The sequence below is a fragment of the Chinchilla lanigera genome, unplaced genomic scaffold (genome assembly GCF_000276665.1).
Source record: "Chinchilla lanigera isolate Chin_1 unplaced genomic scaffold, ChiLan1.0 scaffold00094, whole genome shotgun sequence".
Taxonomy (NCBI): domain Eukaryota; kingdom Metazoa; phylum Chordata; class Mammalia; order Rodentia; family Chinchillidae; genus Chinchilla; species Chinchilla lanigera.
Genome location: NW_004955495.1, coordinates 2538640 through 2563163, shown reverse-complemented (window position 1 = coordinate 2563163; position 24524 = coordinate 2538640). Strand labels below are relative to the sequence as shown.

Genomic DNA, 24524 nt, shown 5'->3' with positions numbered 1-24524 from the left:
GCAGTTCAGGCTGGCCTTGAGCTCACTTTGTAGCCCAGGCTGGCCTCAAACTCGCAACAATCCTCCTGCCTTAGCCTCCGGAGTGCTGGGATTATAGGCATGTGCCACCACGCCTGGCTGTGTTTCTCATATAAGGGAAACCATGCAGTATTTAAGCGTGGGTGTCTGATTTATTTCACTTAACGTTATGGTCTCAAGGTGGATCCATTTTCCCACAGATGACTTAAAGTTATTCTTCCTATGGCGGAGTAGTATTTCCTTGTGTATGAATACCACATTGTCTTTATCCATTCATCTACTCATGGACACATAGGCCGCTTCCAAGTAGATCCTTTCTGCAGGACAGAGAAACACAAATGAAGAAAGGGGCAAGTGCTGGCAGAAGGGGAGGCCTTGAGAACGCGACTAAGTGATTCCTCTGACAAAATGTAGACAATTGATTTTCAATCAAGCGCTATTGTCTTGTGTAGATTGTAAGCTGATAGCTCACAGTTATCTGTATTTAAGGGAAAGTTGGACATGAATATCTCTATATAGAGTGTGTGATCTCATTTTCTCCAGGCTCTTTGCTTCCTGTTTTTTTGTTTATTTGTTTGTTTTTTGTCCTTTTGAGACAGGGTCTCACTCTGCAGTTCAGGCTGGCCTTGAGCTCACTTTGTAGCCCAGGCTGGTCTCAGACTCGCAACATCCTCCTGCCTCAGCCTCCCGAGTGCTGGGATTACAGGTGTGCGCCCCCAAGCCCAGCTTATCACTTCCTATTAATAGCCATAGGTATTCATGTTACTTGTTTCTTCCAAGGGACACTGGAGCATCCATTCTGAGAAAAGAAGTTGTTCATACACTTTGGGCTCAAGCACACTTGGCCCAGATTTTAGCTTTGCATTTTCCTAGGAGCATGAATTTTAAACCGGTCATATAATCACTTTGAACCTTCATTTATTCCTACAGTAATTATAATTATACCTATAAGATCTGCATCATAGGGTACCTGTGAGCTTTTCATGACATGGTATTTACAAAGCACTTAATAAGGTTCTTGGCCCATAATGAGGCTCTATGAATTATTTTTGGTCATATGTTTGTTTTAATTATTTTTAACTAAGTTTATTGGTACAATTCAGATATACATAACAATCATATTCCTCACAGGGAATTTGTACCTTTATATGATATATGTTGATGCCTCTTTTTTCCCACAATCCCCTTCCCCTCCCTTCTAGCCCTCTTCCCCTGTTTATTTACAAAGCTTTCTTTCCATTTTATCTCTCTTTTATTGTTTTTGTCTTTTCCCTTCCTTCATTCCTCTCCTTAGTTCCCCCTTTTTTTGGAACAATTTCTTCTTATTTCACAATACCTTTTATACACTTTTATCCTTATTGACACTTTGTTTCTCACACCAGAGGGAAAAATGCTGTATTTACACATGTGACTCATTTATTTCACTTAAGCATGTGATCTCAAGGTGCATCCATTTACTTAGAAATGTCTCAAGTTTATCCTTCTTTATGGCTGAGTAGTACTCCATTGAATAAAAAAACCACATCTTTTTTATCCATTTGTTGGTTGATGGGCATTTGGGTTGCTTCCAAGATTTAGCTATTACAAACTGCGCTGCTATTAACATGGGTGTGAATATATTGCTGTGGTATGATGTTTTTAATTCTTCTGGGAAGATACCCAGGAGGAGAATAGCTGGGTCAAATGGGACCTGTAATCCTAGTTCTTTAAGGAATCTCCACAGTGACTGTCACAGTGGTTCACTGCTCTACACTCCCACCAGCAGTGGGGAAAGGTTCTTTTTTCCCCGCAGCCCCTCCAGCATTTGTTATTGGTTAGTTTCTTGATAGCAGCCATTCCTTCTGGCATGAGATGGAAGCTCAGTGTTGTATTAATTTGCATTTCTTGAATGAATAGTGAACATTGTTTCATAGATTTATTTGCCATTTGTATTTCTTCCTCTGAGAAATGTATATTTATCTCAGATGCCCACTTTTGGACTGGGTCTTTAAATTTGGGGGGGCGTCTGATTTTTTTCAATGCTGTTTATGGTCTAGATATTGGTCCTTTGTCTGATGGATAACTCTTTAAAATTTTTTCATACCCCATTGGTTGTCTTTTAACCCTATTGGTGACTTCCTTGGCTGTGCAAAAGCTTTTTAATAGGATGAGGGCCGGTGATACAGCTCAGCAGCACAGCACCTGCCTGGCAAGCACAAGGTCCTGAGTTCAATTCCTGGTACCAAAAAAAAGGATAAGATCTCAGCCGTTAACTCTTCATATTATTTCCCATGCAATCAGAGTTTTGTTCATAGAATCTTTGCCTACACCTATGTCTTCAAAGATTCTACCTGTTCTCTCTTCCAGTACACTTACTGTTTCTTTTTTTAACGTTTAGATCTTTGACCCATTTCATTTTTAGTTTATTGCATTAATGTCATTCTCCTATTACCATCTGTAATTTCCTTAAATGTAGTCATCCACATTTTGCCCTACCTCTCCTCTACATGGGTCTAGTTGTAATCTTTGGCATGTGAGAAGCCAGTTTTTCCAGGACCATTTGTTTAAGAGGCTATCTCTCTTCTAGTGAATGTGTTTGGCCCCTTTGTCAAAGATAAGGTGGCTGAGTATGTTTATAATTGTGTCTGCATTATCTAATCTGTTCCACTGATCCTCAGGTCTGTTTTTTTGCCAGTACCACACTGTTTTTATCACAGTAGCTTTGTATTGATGGAGACTTCTAAGAAGCATCCTTGAGCAGGACTTAAATTAACCAGTTGACTTTTCATGTTTACTTGTGAGTTTGTCCAAAGCTCAGGCCACTTGTCTAGGCTCAGGTGGGCAGCAGGCTCACAGCAAGTGAACCTCTGTGAGTCACTGATTCTTACTGAGGCCTGTATGGTGGATGAAGCCCGAAAGCTTCAAAAGATAAAAAAGATCTCAGCCAAGGATACCTGGATCCAACCTCAACTAGGTAAAGACTATAGCCTCAAGCACTTCACTCCTGGGTGGATTAACTTAATACCTTACTTGGAGAAGTCCTTGAGCAGTTCCGCCCTTCTTGAATACTCCCCTCCCTTCTTCTGATAACTAATGAAATACAGGCCACACAGAGAAGGTCTTGGTTTTAGCCCTGAAAGAATCTCAAATTGTATGAGAGGGCTTTGATCCTCCTGGAGACGTGAAATCATCCATTTGCCTCTTTTATGTAGTCTTCACTATACACTCCGTTTTTGGTTTTGTTTTGTTTTGTTTTTGTCTTTTCTGAGACAGGGTCTCGCTATGCAGTTCAGGCTGGCCTTGAGCTCACTTTGTAGCCCAGGCTGGTCTCAAACTCGCAACAATCCTCCTGACTCAGCCTCCTGAGTGCTGGGATTACAGGCATGCACCACCACGCCCGGCCACCACACACTTCTTTGGGAGACAGTGGACCTGATCAGCCTGTGATAACTAAGGGATATTATTAACCCAGTAAGAGGGGAAGAACTAAGGAGATTTAAGGTGTGTCAGGCACATGTATGTAACTTCTTTAAATGTGATCATTATTTTGCCCTACATCTCCTCTGTACCCTAATCTACATCCTGAAAACTGCTCATTCTTATTTTAATAACTGTGAAACATAAACCTTGTTATTATTAATGGATATCAAATTGTTTCCACTGTACACATTTAAGTAGTATCTTTCCATTTCCTCTTTATGAAACTGTTCCCTTCTTTTTCCTTTTTGGTACCGGGAATCAAACTCAGTACCTTGCACTTGCCAGGCAGGTGCTGTGCCACGGAGCTAGCTCCCCCCAGCCCAAAATTGTTTGCTTCAAACTATTCAAGTACATCTCCATCTGGTGCTGATAGCTGGCATTATCACTTAGGTAAAGCACATTATCTTGCTAATGAGCACTAGAAATTTTATCTCAAATGCTCGCTAACATTCCATCATAAGTGAAATAAGTCAGACAAAGAAAGTTCAATATCTTACGGTTTTCTTTCGTGAGAAACCCGAAACCTGAATTAATTAAAGAGTAAGCTAGGAGAATGCTTCTTAAATTTTTAAATGATATCCATAGGGACAGCACCTCACACAATGTGTTTCTGACATCTCTGAAAGGCTTATCTACAGTGATGTCCAGTACTTCTGTAAAATTTAAAAACAAACGGTAACTGCATGAAGCAAAAGAATCTAGGTAGTTTTTGCTGTGCAGTTTTTTACAGTATGATCTTTGCTAATTGCAGTAGAGCAGGGTTTAAATTACAGCAGAACGTTCCCTGGAATGCAGGTATATGGTTCGCCATTCCTGGGTGGTAAACTTGCTTTTTATACTCAAATGTGCTATGATCACACTTGTAACATTTTTCCTGGAAGTGGTACCTAGACACAGGATTACTGGGTCAAAAGAAAAGAAGAAATTAGAATCCTTTTTATATTGACTGACGGACCGCCTGGCTTCTAAACCTTCTGACCATCAGGAGTTTGTTGACATAGTGCTTTATTCATTTCAGGAACGCTTATCGAGAAGGATTCTCAGATTGTTCTTCCTGCTGTCTCAGCGTTATGAGAATAAAATGTTTGTCCCTGCTACTGGGTAAGTAGAACAAAAAATTCTCTTTTCCCCATACCCTTCCTATCCTCACTGTGTTTCCTACTCCCAAATTTATTTCTTCCCCCAGCATTAACTGCACAACACTCATACTAAGTGTCTTAGTGTTAGGGGTTGTGTCTGGATGTCCCCCCAAAGCCTAATGCGGTCAAGGGGCGGGCTTCTAGAGTTTGTGATTGATTCATGGTCCAATGTTGGGATTATGGGTGTGAGTGCCACACCCACCCTGCGGGGGATAGTTTGCATACAATGTAAGGGAGGGAAAGAGGCTGCCTGCCAGCCCCCTCCTGTCTGTTGTTATTACTGCTTTGCTGTTTTTTTCACCACCATGAATATTTGCCCTCTGCCACATGTCACCCTGCCTTGGAGCCAGCTGAGTAAGGACTGTGTTATGCTTGATACATTGTATCAACTTGGGGAGTCTAGAGGTTTGGCTAAGTGACTCAGCAGGAAGCCGGAGTGCCTACTTTGTATACATCCTGAGCCTGTGGAAGAGGAGGGCATGCAGATTATGTGAGAGCTACACGCCCCTTAGGTGGGGGTGGTTGTTTACAATGTAAGGGAGGGAAAGAGGCTGCTTGCCGCCATTCCTCCCTTTGCTCTTGTTGCTTTGCTACCTTCTGCCTCGGAGCCAAGTATGGACTGAAACCTCCACAAACTGTAAGCTAAATAAACCTTTATTTCCTTCATTTTGGGCATTGGGTATTTTGTCTCAGCAAGGAGAGAAAAGTAACCAAGACAGGCTGAAACCTCCACAAGCTGTGAGCTAAATAAACCTTTCCTTCCTTAATTTTGGGCATCAGATATTTTGTCTCAGCAACGAGAGAAAAGTAACCAAGACACTTAGAAAGGAGTTCTCCAAGTAGAACTGAAAGGTAATGCTATTAACAAATGGTGCTGGAGCAACTGGAAATCCATAGTTACCAAAAACAGAACAAGATCTCATATTTAAACAAAGAAAAATCTTGTATTTAAACAAGAAAAAACTCCCAAAATGAGCTACTGGCTTACATGCAAAATACAAAACTTTAGAAAAAAAAAAAAAAGAGGTAAATCTCAGGATCTAGATTTATGTAGTGAAATGTGAAACCAAAACATACTTTATAAATGGAAATTTGAAAGTTAATTTCAAAATGCAGATGAAACCTTTTTTATTACAGAAGACGTAATTAAGAGGATAAAAGACATAGTTCCAGGCTGGAAAGTATTTGCATACTAAAGATTAATGCCAAGACTCAATAAAGGCCTCCAGAAACACAGTTAAAATTCCCATTTGAAAATGGCAAAAGATAGGCAAAATATTTCACTGAGCAATATCTATAGAAAGCAAAAGAACATGAGACAGTGTTTGATACCATAAGCCACTAGAAAAAAAAAAAACAAATTAAAACCATAATGAGATAAAACTATACAATAACCATGGTCAACAAAATAAAAAGTAATGGCAACACCAACGCAAAGAAACTCAGTCCCTGCTACTGGGTAAGGAAAACAAAAAATTCTCTTTTCCCCATACCCTTCCTATCCTCACTTTGTTTCCTTCAGCAGGGAGGGTGTAACCTGACAACTGCACCTGTGGGAATTGAAACCAGGGACACAAAATGTTACACTCCCACAGATGTCCATCCTTACAATAACTAGAACCGTAAGCCCTCCACACATCCTTTCACAAGAGAATAGCTAAATAAACTGTACGCTGATACCGTCGAATAACACTCATCAATTGAAAGGAGCAAGCTAATGATACATTTTTAAAACCTGGACAAATCTGCAGAGATTTTTGCTGAATGAAAAATATCAACCCCAAGTGTTTATATATTTTATGGTTCCATTTATATAACTCTTTTGAAATGACAAAACTGTAAATTTAGGAAACAGAATAGTGATTAGACGAGGTTTTGCAGAGGAGTAAGGAGGAAGGAGAGTTAAAGCTATAACAGGACAATGTGCAGTTTCCAGTGGTAACAGAAGTGCTCCGCACCTTGTGTGCATCAATTGAAATATCTGAGCAGTCACGTTGTGCCATGCATTGATGAGACGTCACCCTTGGGAACCATGGACTCTCCATAATTTTTCACATCACTACCCGGGGATTTACCATTATGCATCTCAAAATAAAATTTTAATTTAAAATAAGAACAGGGCCAGGCACCATGGCACACGTCTGTCACCCCAGTACTTGGGAGGCTGAGGCAGGAGGATCACTGCAAATTCACTGAGCTGCACAGTGAGTTCAAGGTCAGCCTGGACTACATAGCCAAAGCACAAATTTTTTTTATTTTTTTAAAAAAAAGGACCATTCTCAGGGTATTTTTTAACCGTTTTGGAGGGGGTTCAGGAAGTGCGGAAGAGGAACTACAAAAGGAAGGGTGGACGGCTATAAGGCATGTGAAAATCTGCTGTGGGTAAGAGGGATGCAGTCCTACCGAGGACTCTCAAAAAGACAAAGCAATTCCCAAACTCTTCTGGCCTGTGGCCTACAGACTGTAAAAAAACGCTCTTTCAGAGACCTTGTTCAAGTCATTTGCATAGTTAGGAACCACTCCTGAGCAGGTTAACTGGACTCTTCCAGTACCTGCTACACCAGTCAGTCACCAAGAGGGCCCAGCTATGGGGGAGTGGAGGAGTCAGTCCCCCGATCTGCCTAGTGAGGGGTACGGCAAAAGTATGAAATAAGAAACAGAGACAAATTCAGTAATGTGTGATGGGGGCGTTGCTGGAAGGTCAGTGCCTCAGGCTGGGCAAAGACCATGACACTCTGGGCTAGCCACCATTTATGGGTGTGCACAATTCCCGGAGGGATTATCAGATGACTCAGAGGTTGGTGGCGACCTTATGCTAATAAGGATCTTTACATGGATGAGGACTGGGGAGAGATGGCAGAGTAAGGAGTTTGTCTCTTCCCCAAGCTGAAACTCTATTGCTATTGGGTTCTCAGGAACCAGGATGTCTTCAGCTGGTGCAGCCTCGCCCTGGGGCATCACAACATTACAGGACCATCGAGGCTGTGACCGGAGGCACACAGAATTACATTCCCGCAAACTATAGCCCGCCCACATGACAAGACCCTAGGCCTCTGACAAGCCCTAATTACATTTTATTTATAAAATGATTTTTCCCCAAAAATTATATAGAATGGTGTTCAACACCTAGGGTTGGAATGCTGTGATTCTGCACATTACATCCTGGACCCGTTCACCTCTGCTCCGGGCTTTAGCTCTTAGGATGTATAAAAACACCTACAGGAAAAAACAAATAGAGATGTGTCAGGGGTCTCACAAGTACGTGATGTTCAACTCTATGTCAGCGGTGGACAAACTTTTCTGGGAAGGGTCAGCTCTTTGATATTTTCAGCTTTGCAGACCACGTGATTTCTGCCTTCACCACCCAGCACCATGGATGTGTCCCTGGACATTATATATATTAAAGAACGACTACATCTGTGTGCCCATAAAACTTTATTTATGGACATAGAAACAGGAAATCCCTACAGTCTTCATGTGCCGTGAAATACTATTCTTTGTTTGATTTTTGAATGTAAAACCTTTCTCAGCTCACAGACCACGCAAAAAGCAAGCCCGAAGTTTGCCTGTGTCTGCACTAGAGGAATAAGGTAATACACCTTCACGTAAAAAGGGTTATGCGTGAGTGTTTTTGCCTTAGAAAAATGACAAAATCATACAATTTAACAACATTCTTATGAATCCTTAAATATAACGTTTTCAGCGTGATTTTTTATTTATTTTTTACTAGCACGTGCGTAGTGACCATATCCATCGTGGGGGATGTGTACACGTACATAACCCATCTTAATCCCTTTTCTGTCCCATTCCTCTGCACTCCCGCCAACTCTTCTTCTCACTGTTTACAAAAGCTCTAGTTCCATTTTTTCTTCAATTCTAAGATCTCTTTAAATCCCTTTTCCCCTCCTTTCCTCCCTCCTCCCCCATCCATTTCTCCTTCCCCACCTGAACCAGTTCTTTCTGCTTCCTCACATCCGCCCTCCATTTTGCGCCTTTGGGTCCCTTACACAAGAGAAAAGATTCAATCCTTACACTTGTATGTCTGATGTATTTCACTTGAGATTATGACTTCAAGATGTTCCATTCAGCTATATATTTCTCAAGTTTGTCCTTCTTTAAGGCAGAGTACTACTTCATTGTATGACTATAATGGAGGAGCTGCTCCAGTGGCTTTTCTCTGCAGTGCTGGGGACTGAACCTAGGGCCTCACACACATCGGGCAAATGCTCTGCCACTGAGCTACATTCCCAGCGCATGTCTTGTTCTTCGAGAATCTAAATGGATTGTGGACTTGACACAATTCAAAATTGTGTAGCTCTTAGTTGCCATAAATTCTACCATTTGAGAGCTGGTGCTGGCCCTGAAACAAAAATGCATCCGTATTTTAGTAATGGATTCTCACACAGCCAGGTTACACGGAAAGGGACCTAAGTTCCTTTTTCAGGTGGTTGCCATCCCAAGCCTGTCAGCCTTGAGGCAGTTTATGAGCCAGGAGGAAACAGCTGGGAAAGTCTGCATTTCTCAGATTTCAGCTTTTATATGAAACTTCTTTCCGACACAGTGGAAGCAGAAACGGGTATTCGGGCACCCTTACTCGTTCAAACTGTTTCCACAGTAAGCAGGCTCGTAGGGTTCTCTGTTGTCTGTGCTGGTCAAAAGAAACCACAGTCACCAGGGTCTGACCCTTCCCTCCCCGTCCGGTACGATGGTTGTGGGTCACAAGTGGCCACACCAAACATTAAAAATGCGACCGGTCTGGCTGAAGATATGCTCTCTGTTCAAAATACAAATTAAGGCACAAAGACTCAATACACAATGGAAAAAATGTAAATAACTTATAAGCCATTCTAAATTAATATTTGCTAATAACATAAGCTTACAAATTGCAGTGTAAACACCTTGACTATATTAGACCGCATAAAATAAATCACTGTAATTAAATTCACTTAATTTTTTCTGGTTTTTTTCAAAATACGGCTATTGAAAAATTTTAAAGAATCTACACAGTTAAATTATGTTTCTATTGGATTGAAAGTCTGGACTGATGGACAGACAAGTGAGGACAGAAGGGAGGCAGAAAAATTGGTCTTTTGGTGCTGCCTTTGGAGTAGAAGTTGAGTTAGCTCTGAGTTTTGAGAAATTGGAGCACACAAGTTCAGTCACATTCGCCTGTTGAGCTTCGGAAGTTTATGATACCACAGTTCTGCTTGTCGTTACAGCACACCTGGAGAAGTCGCCACTGAAGCCAGCATGTACATCTAGGCAGGAGTCTTTGTCTTTTAGAAAGTCAGAGCCTAAAGCACACCCAAGCAGATTCCCCAGGCAAACTCCAGAATTACTTCCTCCTCTTTCTATTCCAGCTCTCAGCATCCTGTTGGCTGTGTCAGGATCAGAAGCACAAAATTCTGGAGGTGAGTCTACTCACGGCCAAAGACCAAGGCAAAGGAAATTGGGATCTGGAATGTTCCTTTGGGGAAGGAGAGGAACCCTTTGAAAGTGCAAGAGAACTGAGACCCGCCTACAGATGTTCTGCCCACGTTCTGGTTCTGCCAAGGGCTGCTTCCCCACCTCCACCACCACAAACACCGAGTTTATATTGGTCAAATTTCTGTTCCTCGGACAAATTTCCTGATACCTGCAGCTTAGTGAGAAATGATTTAGTTAGGCTCACGGCTTCAGAAGTTTCAGTCCATTGTCAGCTGACTCCAAGGAGGAAGCATCACGGCAGAGGTGCACGGCAGAACGTAGCTGCTCAACTCCTGGCAGCTTGGAAGCAGGAAGTGGAAGAACCTGAGAGAAATGCACTAGGAACCAGATTGTTCTGAAGGTCATACTCCCATGATTCACTTCCTCTGTTCTGGCCCTTCTGCGAATAACTCGTTCCACCATGAACTCATCAATGAGTTAACCCACCGGTGATGTTAATGCCCCTCACAAGCCAATCACCTCTCCCAGAATCTCTTAACACAGTCAAATTGACAGATAAGATTAACTGATTCAATCCACCTCTTGTCAACTTGACACTCCTTAAGCATAGTTAATATCCATACAAACACAAGATTATAATTCCATCTAACATCACAGTCCTCCGTATCACCAAAACAAATTAACTACTTTACCCCACATCTCAGCAATCCCAGCAACGCTCAAATGTCCAAGATCAAATTCTCCTTAGAGACACAAGGAGATTCTTAGCTGTGATTCCCTATTAAAAAATAAAAAACAACTTAATAACCCCACGATAAAATGGCACAGGGTAAACATTTCCAGTCCAAAAAGAAGAACAGTGAGGGAATGAGCGAATGAACACATGGATTCTTTGTTCCCCGCAGCTCACTGCCCTCCATGCCCTGCAGATGCCCTCTGCCACAACCGCACCCACTGTGTCTGTATGGATGGATTCCAGTCTCGTTCTGGGAGGAAATACTTCACTGGGACCAAGGACAAATGTGAAGGTGAAGATTTTAGGAGGCTTTACCTCGATCAATTATTGGTACCAAATATGCTGGTCTGTATGTCCTCTCCAACACCCGCCCATCGCTCATGCAAAGCCCATAGCGTGTCATAAGAGCGAACAACTAGGAACAGTTAGCAGCCCATTGTACTGGCCCAGGGCTTTTCAGAGAGAGAACGTAAGTGCGAGTCATTAGCCCAGGACAACTCCTACCCTAGGTTTTATCTGAGGTTTTTGAACCTCTACTCTGATTTGCTGACAGGGAAAACCAAGGAGCCGAGAGACACAGGGGGTACAAGCACCGCCTAAGCTAGGATGTAATACATCGTCCTCTAACAGCAGGTTCACTAACTGTGACTTTATCCCCTTGTTTCTGGTAATATGTGTTAATTCTATTTAACTCAGTGTGTGATTCCGCATTTAAAAATCCACGATATCTTCACTCCAGTGATTCCACATAATCATCGCACTATATCCTAAATTGCTGCATGTCCTTGAGTTTATTTCTGAACTTTTAGTCTGTTTTATCAGCCTGTTTTTATCTATTTGTTCACCAGCATCTCCTGGTTGCATTCTGGCTTGGTAATATAGTTTAATACCTGGTAAGGCAGGTCCTCACTTCATGAGCTTCCTGCTTATCCTTGCATAATGCTATCAATTCTTTCTCAGCTTATTAATTAGTTGTAGATTTTTAAATGGTCTTGCATTGGATAAAGGAGAACTGTCATATTTATAATGGTAACTCATCCTATCAAAGAATGAGAGACATTGTTTGCTATATTTATAAATGATGTTTGAGCCAGGTGTGGTGGCACATGCCTGTAATCTCAGCACTCGGAAGGCTGAGGCAGGAGGATCATAGGGAGTTCAAGACCAGGCTGGGCTACAAAGTGAGCTCAAGGCCAGCCAGAACTGCATAGTGAGATGCTATCTCAAAAAGACAAAAAAAATAAAATAAAATAAATGATGTTGGACAGTAGAGATTCCATGGGCAAGAGGAAATGGTGTATTTCTGGGAGAATAAAAAGCAATATTTTGTCTTGATTCTCAGATATCGATGAGTGTAAGACCGGGCAGGCAAAGTGCAAGGACAAGTCATTCTGTAAAAACAGAATTGGAAGCTACATCTGCAGCTGTCTGATCAGTCGTCTGCTCTTCTGGGCAGCTCGTTTCATTGACATGGATCGTCCAGAATGTTATGGTAAGAATTTCCAAATACTTTTTCCACCATGATAAAGAGGTGGGAGCACAGTTTGTCACAGCTCCAGGAACATGAGTCCAAGGAAAGAGAAGAGAGATCTGTCTTCACCCTTGTCCCTTATCTAGTCCTTGAGCTTGATGGTCGTCATCAAGAGCTGTCATCATGGCATCAAGAATCATCTCTGTGTATGTGCCTTACAAATTGATGTCCCCAGTCTGAGTCTCTCTCTTGGGCTTCCAAAGTACAACTCTAATTTTTTCTTTTTTTTTTTTTTTTGGTATGAGGAATCCAACTCAGGACCTTACACTTGCCAGGCAGGCACTTATGCCACTGAGCTATATCCCCAGCCCTAATATTTTTTTTTTCTAAACTTACCTATCTCTTTATTTTGCACTGATCTTAAGTTCAGTTTCTATGACTACCAATTTTTGGGCTAAAACTCACAAGATCATACTAGTACTTCTGATTCCGGTCCAACAGCAAGGTGTGATTTAGCCTTTTTTCCTTATCTACAGTGTGTCTCTCCAGTATCCACAGTATGTGTCTTGGTTGCTTTCTTTATTGCTGAAACAAAATACCCAACACCCACAGCTTAAGGAGGAGAGGTTTATTTTGACGCACAAGAGTTTGTAGAGGTTTCAGTCCACGGGTGACTGGCAGGGGAGAAATAGCTCATGGCGTGGCAGGCAGGAAGCTGACACCAACCAAGGGAGGAAGGAGACAGAACCTTCAAGCCCCGCCCCCTCCAACAGGCTTCACCTTCCAAGCTCACATTTAGTGTGAGCTCACCAGTGGACTGTTTCACTAGTGAGTAGCACACACCCGTGGTCCCACAGCCTCCCGAAAGCCCCACCTACGGGCACATGAGGCATTGAACACATCTGGATATAAACCATAATGTTTATATGTATGCTTCATTTAATTCTTCCATCTTGTCTTGGTTACTTTTCTCTCATTGCTGAGACAAAATACCCAACGCCCAAAATGAAGGAAGGAAAGGTTTATTTAGCTCACAGTTTGTAGAGGTTTCAGTCGATACTCGGCTGGCTCCAAGGTAGAGTGGCACATGGCAGAGGACAACAGTTCATGGCTGCAAAACTGCAAAGCAACAAGAGCAAAGGGAGGAGCGGCAGAGAAGAGCAAGCCTCTTTCCCTCCCTTACATTGTAAACAGGCTAACCCCACCCAGGGGGCCGTAGCACTCACACAATCTCCACGCCCTCCTCTTGCACAGGCTCAGGATGAATACAAAGCAAGCACCCTGGCTCCCTGCTGAGTCACACAGTTAACCTTTTAAACTTCTCAAATTGACACAATGAACAACATCCCAGAAGGGCAAGGGCATGTCCTTTTCACCCCAAGATGCAGAACTGCTGAGTCACTTAGCCAAACCTCTAGACTCCCGAAGTTGGCACAAAGTATCAACCATAACAGATCTTCACGTGATGTTGCACGCTGTGCTGATTAAGGAGTGGTACCTCAACTGACCGGCTGACTTGTGGTTAGGACTCCACCTACCTAAATGTCTCATCTATACGTGGGAACACTCATAGTGCCTACTCAGTTACACGCTGCTGTATCTCAAGTTACTCCAACACTAAGTGGCTTAGAACAGCACAGAAGTGTATCATGTCATACTTCCGTGAGTCAGCAGTCCAGGCCTGGCTTACATGTTTCTTCTGAATCTCAGTCCCTCACATCCACAATCAGGGAACTGTTCAGAGCTATTGTTTCATGTGAAGCCTCCGTCAGGGATAGGACCTGCTTCTAAATCCCCCCAGTGACTGCTGGTCGTGTTCAGTTTCTTGAAAGCTGTTAGACTGAAGCATTCAGTTCCCCGCTGGTGGTTTGTGTGAGACAGTGTCCACTTTTTAGAGCGGCTCCTCTACGCTAGCGGCTCCTCTGCCTCATTATAGCGACCGCTGGGAATAGGCAGAAAGAGTAGGAGTCGGTCTTTCATCCCCTGATCCCACGCAAGACATCCTGTCCTTTTGCAGTGTTCTGTCCACTAGAGGCGAGCCACTGCATCCAGTGCACAGCTAAGGGGAGGAGGTTACACTAGGGTGGGTGTGAATACCCGGGGACCGTAGGCGTTCCGAAACAGTTCTTTAAAACTACTTGCTGGGCTGAATACTGTTCCTCGGAGACTCAAGTCTCCTTAAGCTTGTGAATGCAGCCTTGTGTGGAAATAGGAACTCTGCCGATATAATCAGTTCTAGATGAGGTCACTCTGGATGACGGCGAGTCCTAACCCCGTATAACCGGTGTTCTTTCAAAATGAGAGACATGTGGACACGTACAGAGAAGGCGAGATGGGCTCATGAAGGAAAGGGCAGAGACGGGAGTTACAGTGCCACGGCCACTGCCTGGCAAAGACTGCTGCTGGCCACCCAGAGAAATAAGCAGGGGCCAGACAGGATTCTGCCCTCGAACTTCCAGAGCAAGCACAGCTCTGCTGATGGTTTGAATTCTCATTTCCAACGTCCAGAGCTACAGGAAAATACATTTTCTCGTTTTCATTCATCCAGTGTGTGGTACGAAGGCTCACAGCAGTCCTAGCAATCTCCCCCACCTCATCTCCCCTTCATGATTATTAACACCTGTGAAATACCTGAAAACTCATAAGAAGCATCAGCACATACTAGCTATGATGCTACCTAAGTGTGTTCATAAACTGCCTGTACACCCTTAAATAAGATGTAAGTAAAAATAAACTGTATACATGTGTAGCCGATTGCTTCCCTGCTAATTTATTTAACGCTCATTTATTTGGAAAGCCTTCTTCTTTTGCTGTATTGCTATCATTTTTACTTTTTATTTTTATTTCTCCTTAAATTTTAGTTGATCAGCACGTGGGTGCAGCACATAATGTTCACACTGTTTGTGTGGAGGTGGTGTGTGTACATCACACGGCTTAATTCCTTCTCTCGTTTCCTGCCCTTCCTTCTCTCCCCCGCCCACACATCTGTTGATTGCTTAGCTTCGTTGGTTTAGTTTAGTTTAGTTCAGTTTAGTTTAGTTTAGTTTTAGGATACATGTTTGTAGTACATCATGCTGACATTGGTACCTGGACATAACACATCTGTCTTAAGTACTTTTCTCTCGCTGAGACAAAATACCCAACACTCAAAGTTAAAGGGGGCAAAGGTTTATAAAGCTCACAGTTTTTTAGAGGTTTCAGTCCAAAACAGGCTGGATCCAAGGCAAGGCAGCTCGGCAGAGGGGCATGGTAGAGGAGACACAGTTCATGGCGGCAGAAGACAGCAAAGGCAAGGAAGCAAGGGAGAGAGAGACAAGACTCTTTCTGTCCCTTATAGGGTATGCAGACTACCCGCAGGAATAGCACTCACACCCTCAATCCCAGCCAGAGCTACGCCAAACCAACCAGTGGGCTGATTTACTAATCACACACTCTCAATCCCAGGCTCACACACTCTAGGTTCAGCCACCTCTGAAAAAGCCCTATGACTGCAGGAGGCTTTGGGGGACATTCATACACAAACCATAACAACATCCCAATTTATTTTTCACCCCTAGTCCTCCCCACCTCTCCTCCCTCCATCTCTTTTTGCTCCTCTTCCTCTCTGAGAAATCTCTATCCCCCTACTTTCCGTTATCTTATATTTTGCTCTTTATTTTTGCTTTGGGTTTTCTCTGAACCTTGTGTGTTGGAGGAGCTGCTGTACACGCCCACGTCATCTCATCCTATTTAATAAGACCGTCAATTGCAATCAGTTCATTACTTACTTGTATTTGTTTGCTTAACAACCATCCTGCCAGAGTTTGAATTCCATGAGGGAATATCCTTGAGATAGACAGACAGATAGGTAGGTAGATGGGTAGATGATAGATAGATAGATAGATAGATAGATAGATAGATAGATGGATGGATAATTTAGCTTTGTGCCTGGTTTCAAATAGCTCCTTGTATTGGTCAGTTTTCCCATTACTGGGACAAACTACTTGACACCCACATCCTAAAGGGAGAGAGATTTCTTCTGGTTCACAGTTTCAGAGGTTTTAACCCATGGTCGGCTGGCTCCATGGCAAGAACATGATGGCAGAAACATCACAGTCAAAGGAAGTTGCTCAACTCGCACAGTTTGGAAAATTAGAGACCAGGGGAAGAGCTCAGAGATAAAGGGGGAAACGAAGCACTGAGACACACCGAGAGTGGGATTGCCACACTCCCAGGTGTCTCTCAAGCCAGCTACATCAACAGTCAAGGTTCACCGTCCGGGCTCAGCAAATACTGTCGACTGAATGATTCAACTAGACGTCACACGCTAATCCCCTTTGAAGAGTCTGCTGCAGGGTTGGGCTGTGGCTCAGTGGTAGAGTGCTTGCTTAGCACATGTAAGACCTTTGGTTCAATATCTAGCCTTGCCAAAAAAAAGCGCTATCATAGACTACGTTTTTGGAGGTCTTAAAGGACAATTAGGATGGGCTGCAGAAGCATGAGGATCCAGCTTGAGGATGGTTGGAAGAATGGATGTGTTTTCTCCCATATCTCACTTAATGGTTAACTTTCCTTCTCAGAGAATCCAGCACAGAAGACACCACCACAAGAGAATGTTTGGGTGAGTAGGGTAAAGCCTGGGGTCGGGAAACAGCTAGTAAATCTGACCACGTCACTGTCCTGCTCAAACCCTACCAGGAAGCCCTGATTTGTGTGTGTGTGTGTGTGTGTGTGTGTGTGTGTGTCTTTTTGAGACACGTTTCACTATGCAGTTCAGGCTGGACTTGAACTCACTTTGTAGCCCAGGCTGGTCTCAAATTCACAGGGATCTTCCTGCCTCAGCCTCCTGAGTGCTGGGACTATAGGTGTGTGCCACCACATCCAGCCTCGCCCTGTGATTTTTAGAACAGAGTATGTCTCATTATGGGTATAGTTCTGTCCTCTGTCCAGTGGGGAAATTGGCCTTATCTGGGGCAACATTTGGTATCAAAACCCAGGGAGGATTGCTACCGGCATCTAGTTGATAGAAACTATGGGTACAGCTCACACTCCTAGAGTACCCAGAGCAGCCCACCTCAGCGAAGAATTACCTAGTTCCAGAGACAACAGATATTGAAAAACTCTGAAATAGGTTTAAGCTACCCCAGCTGTCATTAAACAGCCTGTATCAAGCATCAAGAACTTCATTCCTACCCCACCTTGGAGCACATTAATACCCGCTGCTTTGGGGGTTGCTTTCTGATTTATCCATAGTCCTGATTGCTTCAGTTTCAATGGAAGTCCTCCTAACTAGTGCTATTTCTTTGAAAGGAACTTCTAGCAGAAAATGTGAGCAAAAAGGAAATTGCAAGATGGGCTACCAAACTACTGCATCATGTGGAAATGACTATATGGAATCAGAGTTTTGCTTCTCCAGGAAAGGGCAATAACACTGAACTTAACATAGGTAAGAGATACTAAGTGGGCTCCAAGGGTCGCCTTAAAGACATGGGGTCTGGTATAGACAGGGCCTGTGAATGACAAAATCTGTCAGCTCTCAGAATGACAGGATGGTCCCACTGACACTCCCCATGTATAGGACTCTGTTTTGAAGATATAAATTGAATGAATAAATGAATAAACCAGCTCTGCTCGTGTTCCCAGCTTTTCCTGGCATGCTACAAACTGTCTAAAAGCTTATTCCCAAAGGAGGGAGTTCCTCAATAGATTTCTGAGGCACAAGAAGCATATATAGTCAGACTCAACTTTCTTAATGTTTCAGTCTATGAAACCAAGAAGTGTCATGAGAAGACCTTTCTGGAAGCTGGCAATAACACCATGAGTATCAACTGTGCTGATGCTTTCAAAGGAGCCAGAGAAGGTACTGGGTCTAAGGGGAATGTTATCGACCACACAGTGTAAGCATTGTCTTACTGTGTCAGGAGGTGGGGATGCAGTTTTCTAGACAGAGAGATGCTACAGTAGGTTGAAATGAAAAGATCTTCCTCACTGACCCCCTGGCAAGCAACTCGGGGAATAAAGCTGTGGGATGGGCACTTTGCAGTTCAGGCTGAGGTTAGAACGAGGCTGCACTGACTTACTTCCTTAAACAGACACCCTAATGCGTGCCCTGCTTTTGTGACAGTCTGAAGATGTCGCCTGACAGTGGAGGATGATCGTCGTCTTAATCTCTCTCTTTGAGACGTGTGTTATGAGCACCTTATTTAAGGTAGTCTCAGAGCTTCCCTCTGCTCTGCAGGTTAGCAACCATCTTCGATAAAGGGAGCAGATGGTAAACGTTTTAGATTTTGGGCCCAAATTACCTGAGTCATAACTACTCAGCTATGTCATGGTAGCGTGAAAACCAGAGTAGATTATGTGTAAATGAAGGAATGTGGCTTTGTACCCATAAAACTTTATTTGGAAAAACATATGACAGGCTGGTGATGCCATAGTTTGCCTCCCACGCCTGACCCCCTCACCGCAGGTCTGTGAAGCACCTACAATTTGTAATGTTTTTCTAACTCATTTATTTAGTTGTTACCCCTATCTCCCAATACAATGTCAGCTCTCTGGTGGCAAGGACTTTGTTCCGTGTGCCCCTCTATGGGAAGGCCTAGGATGCCTGGCACACAGTAGGTGCGCAGGAAACACATGACAACAGAATGGATGCAAATAGAATATTTTGAAGACAGACACACGGTTGCCTTGAGATTGTGTACTCGAAAACCTTCCTGGGTACCAACGAGCATTCACTCTTTACTGTGAGTGGCCAGGTAGGGGAGGGCGAGGAAGGGAAAAGATGTGAAAATGAGTTGTTTTTTTTTTAATGCAGTAGATTATAATGTGAGCGGTAAGTGACTTTGGCCGAAATGAGAGTCTGGCCCGTGAATAACTGCACTTTGGAAGAGACTGCACCATGCTACAGATGTGTTCATCCTTCACCTTGTGTTCATTTAACTGCGTGGATTAAATTATACTTTTTTTTAAAAAGAGGGAAAAGAGAAGAAGATAGAAAATGATGCCGACAGAAGGAGAGAGAAGGAGAAGAGGGAGAAAAAGAGGGAGAGCAGGGAGAAAGGAAGAGTTCATTAAATAGAATAAGACACCCTGCATACCTCTCCCCCACATAAGCGTGAGGTTGAAATGGAAGATGGAAATGTATAGTGTCTACAGCCAGCTGGCCCTTCAGAGCCTAATAACGCTGATTTTGCTGGCTAAGGAATCACATTTCTATGCACCATTGCTAGGAACACCGTGTACTTAGACTTCTTATAATGCGTAGGGCATTAGAATACGTGTTCCAGATTCTGCAACCCAAACCACTTTTAGTATACTGTGTGTGCACGTTAAAGGATTTCCACAGGTAATTTTAACTCTACACTGTATTTACTGTGTGCCCTCATATAAGACACCGGTGTGCCGGCTTCTTACCTGCAGATGCCTTCTAACACTACTTCTCTTCCGTTTTCCTAGCTGTGAGCACAGTTGCTCTTATCACGTATCAGTCTCTTGGGAATACTCTGAACGGATCCTTTTTTAATAATTCAAGAGGAAAGCGAGGGGTAAAGCTGAACTCTCGTGTTGTGAGTGGCACAGTTGGTTTGCAAGACAAGGTTTACCTGTCTGAACCCGTGTCCCTGACTTTTCAACATACTCAGGTGAGCAGAAGCCAGGGCTGCCTCTGTGCAGTGCCGGAAGTGGGACGGTGTCCCACCAGCTTCCCCGTACCGAGCTGAGTCTGACTGTCATCCTTCAGAGGTAAAAGAAAGGATAAGAAATGCCGAGGCGGGGGCTGGGGATTTAGCTCAGCGGCAAAGCGCCTGCCTGGCAAGCGCAAGGTCGTGAGTTCGGTTCCCGGTAGCGGAGAAAAACCAAGAAATGTCGAGGCAACTTCGAAGAGCTGTCACCCTGATGTGTTGGGGTGGCCGTTGTTCAAAAGCCAGATGTATTGATGAGGCTGTGGGTGAAGGAGGTGCTTACACCCTGTTAATGGGAATGTAAATTAGTGCAGCCGTGACAAATGGAAAGATGCCTCAAAAATTAAAAACAGAATTATGGTATTGTATTAATTATTTTGCATCACGGTACAAAATACCTGACATATACAACTGAAAGAGAAAAAAAAGTTTTATATTGGCTTCTGGTTTCAGAGATTTCAGTCCATGGTTGGTGGGCGGGGCAGAAACGTGGCTGAAGAACATGGCAGAGGAAAGCTGCTAAGCTCATGGCATCCAGGAAGCCGAGGACAGGAAGAAAGAGAGAGAGGGACAGAGAGGAAGAGAGAGAGAGGGAGAGGGGGAGAGAAAGAGAGAGAGACTGACTGAGGGGTCAGGGACAAAAATACATCCTTCAAAGCCCTGCCCGGTGCCCTGCATCCTCTAACCGGTCCTAACAGCACACTAAACCATCAGTGGAGCACCCCATTTCTGAAGTTAGCACCCCCAGGATCTAATCCCCTTCCAAAAGCCCCACGTCCGAACACATGAGACCACTGGTTGGAAGGCTGCAAAAGCGCAAGACAAGAAAAATAACATTAAAGAAAATTCATGAAAATTTAAGCCCTAATTTTTTAAAAAGGCGCAGTTTCAATTTGCTCATTTGTACCTATCTTGAACCTGCTACCGTTTTAACATTTAAAAAAAGCTACACCTTGCATGGTGGAGATTGTCTCTGGCATGTTACATGTCTACATGGTCGATAATTACAACTTGCATCATTTTAAAACACTACTATTAGCAAGTAAAACAAATGACCTTCGGCATGAGCCACGGAAAAGTTACCTCCTCTTCAGAAATTGGCCTCAAGCAGGAAGGCTAATTAGCAACATTCGCTCATGGTAACAGTTGCTCTGTTTTGTTTTCTGCTACATTGGAGACCAAATGAAATACAACTGGTTCATTTGAAAAAAGGAGAATAGAAATATGCCCCCAAATTATTTTCACAACACATTTTTGCAGAAATAATCTCTAGGTGAAGCTTTTCATACACACATACAAAATTTAAGCAGCAATAGACATATAATCACAGTGAGGACCTAAGCAAATTCACCGATGCGTAGTGTAAATACAGAGTGGAAGAAGGCAGCCTTCCAAGGGAGCAGTGCCGCACAGCAGCAGCGCTGGCCCATTCAGCAGCAAATGCCAAAGCATTCCTGCAAAGGGAGACAGTGCGAGAGAAGCAGCCTGTGCTTTGATACCAGCAGCGACGTACAGCTAACACGTGGCGTAACTGGTAACAGTGACTCTCTCGCTGGTATGCACACAGCCCGAGGACAGCAGCTTGTCTTTATACCGCCCCACAAACTCATCCGAAAAGACTGGCCACGCTCCATCTCCGGCATAGCTGCTGAGGTCAAGATGAATTGTTCTGCTGAATCCAAGCACATTGCACCACTGGTCTCTGTTAATCACTGTATAGTTCGACAGACGACATAACACGCATGCGCACATGCACTTCACGAAAACGAGTAGTTGGCTGGGCGTGGTGGCACACGCCTGTAACCCCAGCACTTAGGAGGCTGAGGCAGGAGGATCACTGTGAGTTCCAGGCCCGCCTGGGCTACAAAGTGAGTTCAAAGCCAGCCTGAGCTGCGTAGTGAAACCCTGTCTCAAAAAGGCAAAAAAAAAAAAGAAAGAAAGAAAGAAAGAAACAAAGGAAGAAAGAAAGAAAGAAAGAAAGAAACCGAGTATTGCTGACTGACGGCAATTATGACGCCATAGTGCCTCTAAGAATTGGTGAAAAAATGAGCGAAGAGGCCAGATTTTTCCTAATCACAGTCCCAACATGCATTTGGCAGTGTTTAAGTTTAGACTATGCTGGTCCTTTTCCCTTGCAAAGTCAAATGCGTATCTATAAACGAGCTTAAAGCTTGTTGAATCATTTAATAACGATCGCAAGCAATCCAAAGAATTTCTGAGTTTTTCTGTCGCGTCACATTGTGAAGAAGTCATTCCTGTTCCTTGTACAGAAAAATAGCCCACGTTTTGTGCATCCACTTTCCAAGCTAGGACAAGCATAACTATGTTTTCAGGTTCTACACCAACGTCTTCACAAATGTCTCCATTCCTTCGGGGCCCACCGTGTCCTCAGTAGCTGCGCATCCATAGAAAGCACCGCTTACTTGAGAAGGCCTCTTCCCTCCTGATTCTAGTCGAATCGTATTTTCGATACGTGCTATCGTGTCTGCTCTCCTCAGCAGATAAGTCATCTCCAGAGCAGATCGCCTCTTTTCCCTTTACTACATTAGACCGAAGAACTGTAAAACTGCAGGCTTCCTGTTGGGTGATTGGCCAGTGTCTTCCGTGAGATTTAGCTTATGAAGCGAGCGGGTGGTAGATTTTACAAACATTTGCCAGTGGTGAGAGAGAAGAGTTCAGCTCAAAGTTGACAGCCGCAGCATCTGAGCGCGTTTTCCCCGCAGCTCACTTGCCCCCGGGTTCCCCACCGGTTCGCCTCGCCGCTGCTGGGGGCTGAGAGCCCTGCCAGGCAGGCCTGATAGTGTTTGTTGTCCACCACGTAACTTCCTGTGTGAATAGTTCAGTGACCGGGCTTCACCTGGAGGAGAGACACTTGTAGGTGTTCCTGTTGAGTTGGCAGATGTGACATAATTTTCTTCCCCGAAACAGGGCTTGAATGATTTTGCTGAATTCTTCAAACACTGGGATTTGTGTCATTTTAAAGTACAGTATCTGTGGGCGTGCTGGGCACTGTGGCACCTGCCCGCAATCCCAGCACGGCGAAGGCTGAGACGGCAGGATCACTTCCGCTCAGGAGTTGGAGCCCAGCGTGGGCAGTTGGGTGTAGCTTCCTGGGAAGGCCTGCGTTCAGTCTCCAATACCACAAAATATATGAACAGATAGAAAAGAGGAGACAAGAAAAATACTTGTGGGGGCTGGGGGTGTATCTCAGTCGTAGAGGGCTCGCCCAGCATGCAGAAGGCCCTGGGTTCGGTTCCTGGCACCCCACGCGGGTGCTCACGTGCACACACGCTCCACTGGTGACCTCCGGAGCTGTGATCTGAATAAACCTCTTTTTATTTTTTATTTTGAGACAGGGTCTCACTAGGCTGTTAAATGACCCAGGCTGGGCCTGAGCTTGTGATCCTCCTGCCTAGGTCTCCTGAGTGCTGGGATTACAGGCGTGTGCTACCGCGCCTGGCTTGTCTTTCCTTTGGGGTGATATGGTGTGGTACTTTTAGCTGGTTACCTTTGGGGACCCTCAACAGCCTTCACATTGCTCACGGTCTGCAGGAAATATGTGAACTGCGCTCACCTTCCCGGGAGCACGGATCTGCCCTTGTGTCCTGCTGCACTGGGGGCATCTGTTTGCCAGTCAGCTCTGGCACTATGGTGAAACTCTTGTAAAGTACAGTAGCTGGTAAATGGGCCATGCCCCCCCGCCCCAACACGATGTAGAAATAGCTACGGAACCTCTTAGCTTCAAGGTCCTGTGCAAGTTCTGGCTCAAGTACTTGTGTGTGTGTGTGTGTGTGTGTGTGTGTGTGTGTGTTAGGGCGCTGGGCATGGCACCCAGGCCTTGCACATGCTGGGCAGTGCTGTGCCACTGAGCTGCACCCGCCGAATGTCAGGAGGTAACACATTCCTCGTTTACACAATTTCCTTTTACGGTGGCTCTTTATTGGGGGACGGTTACGGGATTTGAACTCAGGACCTTGTGCTCACCAGGCAGGCGCTTGTGCTGCTGAGCTGTATCCCCGGCACTACGCAATTTCCTTATGGCCCTTGCTGCTGTGACTTGCAAATTGGCACCTGTCGAACCACAGGCACTCCTGGCAGTGCCCAGGCAGAACTCACTGCAGAGCACTGGCAGCCTCCTGCCTCCTGGAATCTCGAGACCCCCGGGATGGCCAGAAGTTTCTGTGGTCTCCTTGTGTCACACACCCCCTTGTCCCCTGTCCCCACGCTTGCTATCATGAGAGTCACAGTGCCTAGCCATGTCTGAAAATAAAGGCTCTCTCTGGCCCTCAGCCCAGGATGCCACCCGGCTGCCTATAATATTGTCTAAGTCACTGTCTTGTCACAGAAACACAATATCCAACACCCACAGCTGCAAGTTGGGCCGGGCAAGCATGTTAGCACTGAGCCACACCCCCAACACCCAGAATTTAATTATGAGCAGTTTGAGGCTTATGGAATGACTAGTCTGAAAGTACAGTGTGGGCCTCGGAATGTAGCTCAGTGGTAGAGTCCCTGCTTTGCATGTGCGAGGCCCTGGGTACAATCCCAGCATTGCCAAAACAACGGGAAAAGAAAGTAGAGCCAGGCACAGTGGTGTACACCTGTAATCCCAGCAG

The 24524-nt window shown here is 44.3% G+C and overlaps 1 protein-coding gene, 1 long non-coding RNA gene and 1 pseudogene across 5 annotated transcripts in view; 1 reads left to right on the top strand and 2 right to left on the bottom strand.

Moving 5' to 3' along the window:
• Adgre3 (adhesion G protein-coupled receptor E3) overlaps positions 1-24524 on the top strand; it is a 52679-nt gene that overhangs the window by 1906 nt on the left and 26249 nt on the right. For 3 of the 4 annotated variants that reach the window (XM_005405683.1, XM_013505366.1, XM_013505367.1), the window contains 8 exons: positions 4496-4578; positions 9977-10027; positions 10949-11071; positions 12122-12271; positions 16810-16850; positions 17540-17675; positions 17991-18089; positions 19685-19869. In XM_005405683.1, the coding sequence (XP_005405740.1) occupies positions 4496-4578; positions 9977-10027; positions 10949-11071; positions 12122-12271; positions 16810-16850; positions 17540-17675; positions 17991-18089; positions 19685-19869 (868 nt within the window). The remainder of the gene's footprint in view (positions 1-4495; positions 4579-9976; positions 10028-10948; positions 11072-12121; positions 12272-16809; positions 16851-17539; positions 17676-17990; positions 18090-19684; positions 19870-24524) is intronic. The other variant, XM_005405684.1, reaches the window with a different exon arrangement.
• On the bottom strand, positions 6974-10425 carry LOC106146809. Its single transcript, XR_001231392.1, has 3 exons — positions 10252-10425; positions 8649-8976; positions 6974-7832 (listed from the first exon to the last, which is right to left on the bottom strand). It is a non-coding gene; the product is annotated as an uncharacterized LOC106146809 (long non-coding RNA).
• On the bottom strand, positions 21854-23600 carry LOC102017472 (annotated as a pseudogene).